Source organism: Thermobia domestica, chromosome 17 (assembly GCF_964235325.1).
Source record: "Thermobia domestica chromosome 17, izTheDome1.hap1.1, whole genome shotgun sequence".
Lineage (NCBI taxonomy): Eukaryota > Metazoa > Arthropoda > Insecta > Zygentoma > Lepismatidae > Thermobia > Thermobia domestica.
Genome location: NC_137470.1, coordinates 146,787,598 through 146,800,106, shown reverse-complemented (window position 1 = coordinate 146,800,106; position 12,509 = coordinate 146,787,598). Strand labels below are relative to the sequence as shown.

At 35.8% G+C, this 12,509-nt stretch overlaps 1 protein-coding gene across 2 annotated transcripts in view; it reads right to left on the bottom strand.

Annotated features, from left to right (window-relative positions):
* Ubc7 (ubiquitin conjugating enzyme 7) overlaps positions 1-1,901 on the bottom strand; it is a 48,892-nt gene extending 46,991 nt beyond the window's left edge. Inside the window, exon 1 of one of the 2 annotated variants that reach the window (XM_081744383.1) lies at positions 1,760-1,901. In XM_081744383.1, coding sequence (XP_081600509.1) covers positions 1,760-1,886 — 127 coding nt within the window. In that variant the 5' untranslated portion in view covers positions 1,887-1,901. Of the gene's footprint in view, positions 1-1,664 lie in introns of both variants that reach the window. The other variant, XM_081744384.1, reaches the window with a different exon arrangement.
* Positions 1,902-12,509: the final 10,608 nt, after the last annotated feature.

Sequence of the window (12,509 nt, the reverse complement as noted above, 5' to 3'; positions counted from 1 at the left end):
GATAACAAGAACGAGGAAAAGACACGGATTAATGGATGTAAGGACGCGATATGGAGGATGTTATGGTAATGAAAAATTAAGGAACACAGGCTTTCAAATTAATGCAAGAATCAACGGTGTAGATGTTATTGGGAAAAAGCGAGAACAAAGAGAACATTTTTCAAGCATGCTCGATTGTCAATGAAAAAGGTGCTGTATTTTACTCCATAAAGAAGACATGATAAAGTGAAGCTCTATGTAAAGGGAGTGTACAAAGTAATCATAAAAGTGACGCAGAGGTGTGCCACTCATAAAGCATATCTTTTTTATGCCACATGAAATCTTTCTCCACTATCCTCATTCATGCGTATACTCCTGTCGTTGACGCGCCTGCTCCCTAAAGGCTCTTCACCGCTCAGTTCCTCCTGCCCTAAGTCGGTTACATAGCATTCGTGCTGTTCTCGACATAAGTGTAAGAGGTAGTAATAGTAGTAAAAGGAAGGGGTTAGAAGCCCCGCAAGGGTTGGTTGGGTTCTGTTCTTGACATAAGTATAAATAGTAAGTACTAGTAGGAACGGGTTAAAGCACCGCAAAAGTTGGTTGGGTTCTGTTCTCGACATAGGTATAAGCAGTGGTAGTAGTAGTAGTACTAGTAGGAACGGGTTAGAAGTCCCGCAGGAGTTGGATGGGTTCTATTCTCCACATAAGTATAAGTAGTAGTAGTAGAGTAGTAGCACTACTAGTAGTATCAGTAGCAGTAGTAGTAGTAGGAGGAGGAACGGTTTAGAAGCCCCGCAGGGCTTGCTTAGGTTCTGTTCCCGACGTAAGAAGAACTGGTAGTAGTAGTAGTAGTATGATGATGATTATGTATGTAGATCCGTATCGTTGTGCTATTTGTATTCTTGACTCCTTTTCTTGTAGGAGGAGTAACTTGGTACATTGTTGATTGCCAACATGTCATGTTACCACATTTTCATAATAAGCTACCGATAATACATATACCACAACGATATGGGATCTCGACATATCCTACAATAGCCACACCAGCGTTGTAAAATATTACCCTAGTGTACACAAATCAAGCTGAAGATCATATCACACTTAATTGTAGTCAAGAAAGTGTCCAATGAGACTGATAATCAGAATTTCAAATATAAAACTACCACAGTTCACTAAAATAGTGGAAATCGTCCTTGCACTTGCACTTTGCAATTATAATTATTTACTGTAAGAACATAGAAATAATAAACATTTATGCCACGATTGCTCAAAAATAAAGAAAATTTCATCTATGAACAGAAGAGTATCAAATAATAATGTTCGGAAAAGTATCTGTACTACTGCATATCGTATGAAATTTTTATCGTACATACAAGGGAATAGTTTTACAATCGACAAAAAGTTACATTTACATTTCTCTTTACTGAGAATGATAGAGAAAACTGGAAAAAAAAGTCGACTCCCGACTTTTTGCCCTAACTCGGAGCTGGTCTTAGCAAAAATTTTCAAAAGGAAACAATTGCAATAGAACATACTTGATGCCGAAATGCATTTAGTAATATCTAAATTTACATTTGAAGTTATACTCTGAATTGTTTGTACGTCCATTAAATTTGCACGCAATTTTAATAACTTTCACATGGTGTTTAAAACTGCAAATAAATAAAATTTTATTTCCAACTTACGCTTATATTCTGCCATCAACCTCCGTAACGCTGACCCAGCCATGTTTCACCTATCCACTGTCACTTGTCATTTGTTTGGGTTACGTTATACTTACCAAGGATGCTATAAAATAGAGGATCTGCCCATACAGCAAAATCGTGAATCCATACGTCACAGCTTCGCCACACCTCCTCTGCCCACTCCGCGCCACTAAGATCACAATGTTTCGAGCCAACAATCATGACAGAAGCGAGAGCAACCAATCAGACGTGCGGATTTAGACGATGCTCGGTTGTTTTTTGGCTTCATTGAGTTCATATGATGAAGATATATGTGGGCAGATCCTCTATTTTATAACATCCTTGATACTTACGGTTTATCATTTGTTTCTGTTTCGTTACACTTCCGGATCTTCTTCACTTATTTAATTCCTCAGGCAAGAAATGCCGATAGGTAGTAATTAAATATATTAAGCTTTATGATAAGTTAATAAAGGCATATTATGTAGTAAAGCATTAAAAGTAGATAGTGGAAAAATATAAGATGAGGAGTGTTAGCACCTCCAATGCCTTGATATAATGTGACATTTCCTTTCCCCGTCGGGAAATTTACAAGGGGCCCTATTCTCTATTAATTTCCGTCAACGCACTGCGAAAGAGTTTTTAGCATTATTTGCATTGCGTTCGGATCTCCAAATTTTGTTAAGATAGTCGAAGAAATGAGGCTTAGTACATTTTAGTAGAAATATTTGTTTCGCAATTAAATTTACACACTTCATCAATTTATAGGAGGATATGCAGGGCGCCCCAAAAGTAAATACACACCCCTGCATTGATCAAGTATAACATTCTAGCTTACAGGTTTATTTGCTTCGGCTGTTCCGACCTTAAGATACAAGTAAAAAACACATTAAGAACAAACGTATAAAGAAACTAAATCTACCTGATGGATAACAATAAGAAATGATCTGTAAAGCAATAAGTTGATCAGCACGGGACTGTACCCTACTTTTGGGCCACCCTGTACTTGGTCTGAGTCGCAATTCGGAAACTAAAAATATATTGCAAATAATTGCTGCATTATAGTTATAGTCGCAAAAGGAGCTTGGACTTCTTGCACAAGAACTCAATTAAATTTGTTCGATTTTGTAAATGTTAAGTAAATGATTAGCAGAAGGGGCCCAGAAGTACGTTAAAAAGTACCAAATTTGCAGGAGAAATGGAAGATGCAAATACTTAAACCTAACATAACCTAACCAAACCTAACCTAACCTAAACTCAACTAACCTGGACTAAAGCAAAATCCTATCATTTGTTTTTGAAAATTATGCCGAATCCCTACAGTAATGTAATCTAACATAAACTAACCTAACGCAACAGAAACTAACCTAACCTATCTAAATTAACCTAATATGAACAGAAAACTACCAAAATTGTAACTTTTTTTTTTAGAAAATAGCTGGACCCCTTCTGCTGAACATTGTCCGAAATCTTTTTAATTATGATACTTACGTATTTTGACCCCATACTCTTCATAAATTGCAAGAAATATCGACAAGCCCCCCCACAGAAAACGCATCGTGTAACGGGAAATATCTTAACAAAATGTCGATAATGGTCACCAGTGTAGTAAAATACTCTCTCATTTAAAGCTACTATTCTCTGCGGGCCTGGGTGACCTGTTCCTGCTAAATAAAACGACACGTAACACTGCTTCTTATGTTTTTCGTTTACTGTGGGCAACAAACCTTCTTTGTTGTGGAAAATATGCTTTCGGTACAAAATTATTTTTTCGATTTCAGTTGCATTTATTACAATGGAGCATATAAAATAAATACTACAAAGTAATTCCATAATACTTATATTAACGCCCAAATTTGATCTCTTCATCTACTTTTGTTGTAACAATGGCAACCTGAAACCCCGATGACACAGGATTCAGACTAACATTTTCTTCTTTTCATGAAAAATTATTTCGTTCTTTAAAGATCAATATTTAAGAGGGAGTAAGAATTATTTAAGAGATGAGATGATCACTGCTTGTAATTGCTTTTCTATATTCATGTAACAGGACTCTGTATTTTCTTTGATTTAAATTACAATCTTTGATATAGTTTAAATGTTCTTAATTTTATAGTCTATGAATTAAACAGGTTTGAAAAGATAATTTAAAATGATTAACGTTAAAATTCTTTATACAAAACATATTTTAAGTTTAAGGTATGTACTGAATAACATCTTCCTACCCTTGTGAAACTGCCCCTACCTCTCGGTACAAAGGATTTCCCAGGGGCGGATCCAGGACCGACTTCTGGGGGGGCGGTGGGTTGTCTAATGCTACTTTTAAGGGCTCCAAAGTTTTTAATAGGTTTTATTTATATATATAAAATAAGAAAGTTTCCTCTTCTGGGGGGGGGCGATCGCCCCGCCCTGGATCCGCCCCTGGGATTTCCCTATATCAATAAGGCCGCGCCTCTATTGCTTCCGAATGGGATTGCGAATGCGAATGCGAATTTCCCAGCACGTGTAAATGAATTGGAGTGCCTCGACTAGTTCCGACCTGCGAATTGCGAAAACCGACGAAAAGGTGCGAATGCGAACGATCCCAACATGCTGGGATTGTTCGTCCGAATTGATGCGAATGGAGCGTCGTCTGCAGAGAAATTGAGCGCTACGTGAGAGAAGAAAGTTCTTTTTGCGTGAAAGTAGTCGACGGTGCGAGGTGCGGAGATAAAAATGAAAATAATAATGGAAATATATGTTGATGTTTTAATAAATTGTGTTTTTTATAAAGTTCCATTGTGGATCCAAGGTCATCCAGATTACCACAAACGACACGTCGTGAACAAATTATGGGCAGATGTAAGTAAAGAACTTGGAGTAGAAGATATTTATAATTTTATTTGTTTTCTCTTTAAAATATGAAGATCTAATTAATACACGAACCGCAACTTTTTATTCAATTTATATTTCCTCTTTGTTCCTCAAATAATGATTTTACGAATACATATAATCATTAACTAATATGTTTGAAATAGCAAAAACGGGTTTTTTACTCATGGTGAAAATTTTCTTAGAAAGTTGGTTGATTTTGCAATCTCAAATTTTATTTAGTTTATTTATTTTAAAGTGAACATAGCGGTTACCACAGAAGCATAATAATAACAGGAGGGACATTTGCGACATTCACTCTATTTTGCACACAAAGGAAATTAATACAGTATTATTATTATTATTATTATTATTATTATTATTATTATTATTATTATTATTGCTCTGAAAATTTTAAGATATGAATTTTCAAGCAAAAATATTTCACATTGAAGGTTTGAAAGAGATATTACAACTTGATTCGCATTCACAAAACTTCGGATGTAGTAGAGGCACATGAATTCGCAGTTCGCATTCGCATTCGCATTCGGATGCAATGGAGGCGCGTCCTAAAAGTACTTCGTTTGTACCGGTTTGTACCGTAGTTTGTTTCGTTTGGACCGTTCCGGATTTTGAAAAATTAACGAACAAAATGGGGGACCAGATCAAGCAGGCCCTCTAATAACGAGTTAATACACCGGGTACTCATGACTTTTGTATGTCATATGAAAGTACTTGGTTAGTACTGGATTGTACCACAATGAGTTTTAGTTTCACTATAACGAATTATGAAAAATTAAGAAAACAAAATTGGGGGCCTGTGTGAACATGGCCCCCAACCACGTCGTACAAACGATTTAGGTGGCTCATTTGAGAGATTTTCGTTTTTACCGGATTGTACCGGATTTGTTTCCTTTGTACCTTCATGGATTATGAAAAATTAACGAAACAAAATGGGTACTGGATTGTACCACAATAAGAATTAGTTTAACCATAAAAAAATTTTGAAAAATTAAGAAAACAAAATTGGAAGGGGCTGTGTGAACCTGGTCCCCCAGCACGTTGTACAAACGATTTAGTTGGCTCTTTTGAAAGCTTTTCGTTTGTACCGGATCTACCGTAGTTTGCTTCGTTTATACCGTAATGCATAAGGAAAAAATAACGAAACAAAATGGGGGCAAAGATCAAGCAGGCCTACAAATCATGACTTAATACACCGGGAACAGATGACTTCTGTATATCATATGAAAGTACTTGGTTAGTACCGGATTTTACCGCAATGAGTTTTAGTTTAACCATAATAGATTATGAAAAATTATAAGAACAAATTTGGGGGACTGTGTGAACCCGCCCCCGTCCCACGTTGTATAAACGATTTATTTGGCTCATTTGAAAGATTTCCGTTTGTACCGGATTGTACCGTAGTTAGTTTCGTTCGTACCGTTCTGGATTATGAAAAATTAACGAAGCAAAATGGGGGCCCAGATCAAGCAGGCCTTCAAATCATGACTTAATACACCGGGTACACATGACTTTTGTATGTCTTATGAAAGTACTTGGTTAGTACTAGATTGTACCACAATAAGAATTAGTTTAACCATAACAAATTATGAAAAATTAAGAAAACAAAATTGGAAGGGGCTGTGTGAACCTGGCCCCCCACCACGTTGTTGGCTCAATTGAAAGATTTTCGTTTGTATCGGATCTACCGTAGTTTGCTTCGTTTATACCGTAATGCATAAGGAAAAATTAACGAAACAAAATGGGGGCCCAGATCAAGGAGGCCATCAAATCACGAATTAATAAACCGGGTACACATAACTTTTGTATGTCGTATGAAACTACTTGGTTAGTACCGGATTGTACCACAATGAGTTTTAGTTTAACCATAAAAGATTATGAAAAATTATTAGTATAAAATTGGGGGTGCTGTGTGATCCTGGCCCCCCACCACGTTGTACAAACGATTTAGTTGGCTTATTTGAAAGATTTTCGTTTGTACCGGAGTGTGCCGTAGTTTGTTTCCTTTGTACCGTTCTGGATTATGAAAAATTAACGAAACAAGATGGGGGCCCAGATCAAGCAGGCCCTCTAATGACGAATTAATACACAGGTTACACACGATTTTTGTATGTCACATGAATGTACTTGGTTAGTACCCTATTGTACCACAATGAGTTTCCGTTTAACCATAATAGATTATGCAAAATTATTAGTATAAAATTGGGGGTGCTGTGTGATCCTGGCCCCCACCACGTTGTACAAACGATTTAGTTGGCTTATTTGAAAGATTTTCGTTTGTACCGGAGTGTGCCGTAGTTTGTTTCCCTTGTACCGTTCTGGATTATGAAAAATTAACGAAACAAAATGGGGGCTCACATCAAACAGGCCCTCAAATCACGACTTAATACACCGGGTACACATGACTTTTGTATGTCATATGAAAGTACTTGGTTAGTACTGGATTGTACCACAATGAGTTTTAGTTTAGCCATAACAGATTATGATAAATTAAGAAAGAAAAATGGGGGCTGTGTGAACCTGGCCCACCACCACCTTGCACAAACGATTTAGTTGGATCGTTTGAGAGATTTCCGTTTTTACTGGATTATACCGTAGTTTGTTTTGTTTGTACCGCCGTAGATTATGTTAAATTAACGGAATAAACTGATGGCCCAAATCAAGCAAACATTCTAATCAAGTTTTAAAACAGAGGATACATATGACTTTCGAGAATTTTGAATTTCTTATGGCAGGTCAACCTGGCCCGCACATCTTAGTTTCCTTTCCAATTCGAATCAAAACGTCATCAAAAATTTGTACCCAATAGGTATCAATTTATAGCATCAATGTTAGAATTTGTACCCTCATCAAGTTCGAGAAACTTGAATTTTTTATGGCAGGTCAAACTGATCCACAAAACATTTTTTTTTCAATTCGAATGAAAACGGTACAAAAAATTCGTACCCAATATATATGCCAATTTGTACCATCAAAATAAGAATTTGTATTATTACCAGATTGTAGACGTTTGAATTTTTGTTGGCGGGTCAAGCTGGAACGCACTTCCTTTTCGTTCTAATTAGAACTAAAAATTTGTACCCAATATATACCAATTTTTACCACCAAAAATTAAAATTTCTACCTCCACAAATTCCGAGAAGTATGAATTTTTAATGGCGCGTCAGGCTCGGCTGGAGAACTTATTTTCCTTTTCAATTCGAAGCAAAAAACTACCAAAACTTGTACCCAATCCGCACCAATCTGTACCACAAAAATTAGAAATTGTACCACGAATATTTTTTGAGAAAATTGAAGTTTTGTTGGGAAGTCAATCTGGACAGTACAACTCATTTTTCTTCTCAATTCCACCTAATTCAGTACCAAAATTAGTACCCAATATATACCAATTTTTACTACCAAAATTAGAATCTGTACCACCACTAATTTCGACAAACATGCATTCTTGTTGGCGGATCAAACTGGCCCGCACAACTTATTTTTCCTTCGAATTTGAATCGAAATGGCACAAAAAAATCTGTACTCAATAAGACGTAAAAAAACATGATTATTGATTGCCATAGGGCAGGTAGTATAGTGCTTGAAAGGAGACAAATAAATTCTTAAAAGAATAATACAAAACGTGGGTTTATTGCATATTCGTACATAATATATGACCGTCACCAAAATGATAAGAGAGAAATGAATAACATTTAAAGTAAATGAGAATATGGAGAAGATAATAAATAATATTTTGATTTACACGGGGTTATATATTCTTGTTCTTATGTTAGGACTGCCATATGCATATTTAATTACAATATCAAACAGAGTTCATGGTTGCGTACTTACACTTGGCTGAAGTCCATGATCAGGCAAGGTCAATTGACAGCTGAGTCTGCACACCACTAACGCTAAGATTGTAGAACGCCACTGTAAACGATGTTGTGCGAATGCGTTTGAGTTGTGATTGTAATGTGAAGTGATGATTTTTGTAAGATTTTTAGAGTATATATATTTATTTTCCATACTTTCATTTTCTATTTCGGATTTGAGAAAATAGGATTGTTTATGAAATGGCTTATTTTCCTTTGTGAAAGTCTTCCGTGTTTATAATGTTTCTTTCTTATTTTTACTATTTTTACCAGGATGTTTTTCGCTACTTTATTTAAAATATTTCACTTTTACTTGTTTATTGTTTGGTTTCCCCGAGAGATTAATAAAATACTTCAGTTTTTAATATCACAAAAATAAAAGAATGTCTTAATCCTCGGCTCAAGAAAGGTCTTTTCGTAATCCGTTCTTTTGAACCGGTGACGTAATTAAATTTTAATATCACAAAAACACTAACACACGAAAAAAAGCACTCGTAGGTGGGGTCACTTTGGGGAAAGTGCACTGATACACAAAGGGAATCCATATGGAGGTCTAGAGACCGGCAAACTGGAATGATTTGAAGTAGTGCCGGTTGCATACCATTCAGGAGTTTGACCCAAAAAAGGTACATGTTCATCTCTTCCTTGGATTCCGCAGGAAATGGAACTGCTGGAAACAAGATTGTTGCAGTAATACTCGCGACACCCTATCGCACTCTTGATTATCCAATTTGGGGCCCCCATGGACCATAGCGAATGAATCAGGGATGCTTTGGCCCGGGATTGCGTCACCTATTGAAATTTTGTTTATGCTTATTCAGGGGCCATGCACGCTGGTGCGAATGAGTCAGAGGTACCTTGGCCCGACTATGACGTCATTGAATTGGTAGTTTTGGATTAGAGGTCATGATGATTCTTTAAAATTATTAAAAACATATTCTTGATGATTTATTACGTTATGAATTAGTACAGGTTTATGAATGCTTTTTTTAATTTTCGTTCCCTTTTATGGCATAAAATTTGGAGATTGTTATCCCTTTGATGAGATGGACTAACACTGGTGCAAATGGAATCTTTAGTTTTAGGTCCCACGATTATGCCGGTTAGGCTAAAGGAGACGGTGACGATGAGAAATGAATGAAAGTGTGGGAGAAAATTGGAGTATCCTGAGCATAATGTTTGTCCACCACAAAACTACTTTTGCGAGGTTTTGAAGCAGGGACCCCATACAGCAGAGGTGAACGCTCTACCACTGAGCCACCACGTCCCTTACTGGTGCGAATGAAGTAGAGGTATTTGGTTCGAGCTAATGTGTTTGTTTGACGCCGAGGTGACTCTATTTCACTTTTGATTATCCAATTTGGGATCCCACGTGGACCATAGCATTAATGTGAATGAGTTAGGGATGCTTTGGCCCGGGATTGCATTACCTATTGAAATTTTGCTTATGCTTACTCAGGGGCAGGGAATGCATAGGATCACTCAGGTCACATAAGATCACCTTGATTTACATCAGAAATTGAGGGGGGGGTCGTATAGGACTTCATTCCCTTTGATGAGTATAAAAATATCAATTTCGGAAGTTTTTTTTTAGCTTATCCTATTACTTTTGATGAGACATTTTCGTTATATAATAGAGTACAATGGTTTACTTTTAAATTTGGGAGTCATCGTTCCCTTTGATGAGTATTGATTTTGGAGCCTTATTACGTTATATGATTATATGGAGGCGTATTTAAATTATTCCCTTAAATTTGATAAGTACTTTGTGATCCATTTTGTTCCGCTTCAGGGGTGAACATGGATACCTTACATGTGTTGCAATCGTCCCGAGTTCGATTCTTGGTGTTAGTTTAGGAAATGTTGAATTTAACGTCCCTAGCGAAAACGATGGTGATGAGAAATGATAGGACGAAACAGGGGAAAACATGAACTTACTTGACTGAGGATTGAAGCAGGGACCTCACACATTAGAGACAAGCGCTAAGCGACCGTGCCTCATTGAGAAATATTAATTTGTTGATTACTACGTTATAGACAATGTAATGGTCCCGAGTTCGATTTGAGTTTAACGTCTCCTTGAAACGATAATGAGAAATGATAGGACGAAACAGAGGAAACATGAACTTACTTGACTGAGGATTGAAGCAGAGACCTCACACATCAGAAATAAGCGCTAAGCCACCATGCCACCTTCGGTGCGAGCAATTTCACGTATGAAAAGAACATGAACAGGTTATGTTACATTACATAATTCGGTGTGAGCAGTTTTCACACTAGGTTTATGTTTCATATAGAAAGATAGAAGGTCTGTGTTGTCATCTTTTTTACTTCGTGTACGACTTTGACCTTGAAGGAAACCTTGCTGACTCAGTGCTTACCATTGGCATTAAAACGTATAAACATAATCTTATTGTTTAGTTGACTGTATTTAGAGATGAATCAGACGTTTAGGGTTGTTGGTTCGAATCTAGTTGTGTTCGCTGTAACTCAGTGCCTGAGCAGTACTTAGCGAGATTTTCCAGTGTTGCCAACACTATCAGAATGAATCTATTCATTTAGTCGGAGCAATTTCATGACGGAAACTGATTTTTGTTTTGTACACAATTTTTTTTTCTGAAACAGAATTTTGATTGTAGATAAAAATTTTTCTAAAACAGTTTTTGTTTTGTACACAAAAAATTTCTGAAACAGAATTTAGTTTCGTACACAAAAATTTTTCTGAAAACAATTTTGTTTCGTACACAAAAAATTTTCTGAAACCAATTTTCTTTCGTACACAAAAAAATTTCTGAAACAGAATTTTATTTTGTACAAAAAAATTTTCCGAATCAGTTTTTGTTTCGTACACAAAAATTTTCTGAAACAGAATTTTATTTTGTACACAATTTTTTTTATTTCGTACACGAAAAAAGTTCTGAAACAAAAATTTAGTTTGATTTTTTTCCGTAAAACATTTTTAGAAGTTTTGTTTTACTGGTAAACTGATTCAGAAAAAAGAAATTGAAATCGTAGTACAGGAAAAGAATTTGATTTTAGGATGTGAAATAAAACACAGAGGGCCGTATGCAGAGTCATTTTCACGTATGATTAGCTCAATACTAAGGGTTTGACTAAGGTATTTTAATCAAAAGTGTATTCAGAATCTCTGATTAGCACATAGTAGAGGACTCAGTTAGTCTCACGTTACAAATTAATTTAGAGCAGCTTGGACCCTAGTCTAGCCACAGTTTAGCATGGTAAATTCTAAATTGTATTCAATATGGCGTGTGAAGTTGTGATGCGTGTATAGAGCGGGAGCTGATGCAGAACAATTAAACAAAATTATTATTGATTTTTATGGTCAAGTGCTTGAAGAATTAATAAAATTATTCAGTTGCGCTGGTGGCAAAATGTATATATATATATATATATATATATATATATATATATATATAGGTTTCCGTGAAACAAACCACTAAATTGTAAAGAAACGAGTTAGAACAATTTGCCCGTTTGTTGTGAAATAGTCTACCAGATGTTAGCAATTTGTAATGATGGTAGTGTATTCTAGAAGGTTCTGGTCATTTTTAGGCACATCTTACCTTGCAAAACTTAGAGATTTGGTTTAGGTACACTCATGTCCAAAATGATTGTCGCATATCTATAACAATCTTGTAAGAATATAATTTGATAATGATTTTGCAGGATACTTGTAATATTGACACTGTGTGTATAATCGGGAAATGTATATTTGTGATAAATTTCATAGGAAAATAATTGTAAATACGAAAATTATAATAAGTAAAAGAAAATGCTGCTAAATGGACAAGAAAGTTTTATTTTCGTTTTATTGTTTGTATTTACTGCTCTTTTGACATGAAATTTGCCACATACATGTCTTTGTTGATTAAACACATAATAACATAAGAAATACCGGGCGAATTCGTTATCGAATTATATTCCTACAACATATTTATAGACATGCAACAATAATTTTGGACATGAGTGTACATCACATTTTCCAAATGTGCAGGTGATGTTGAACACTGAACGGGTAGAGGAACAATTTCTGCAAATGACTGATGTAAATAATACAATTGACTTTAAGTTCGAAGTTTATGCCGCATGGTAACTTTAC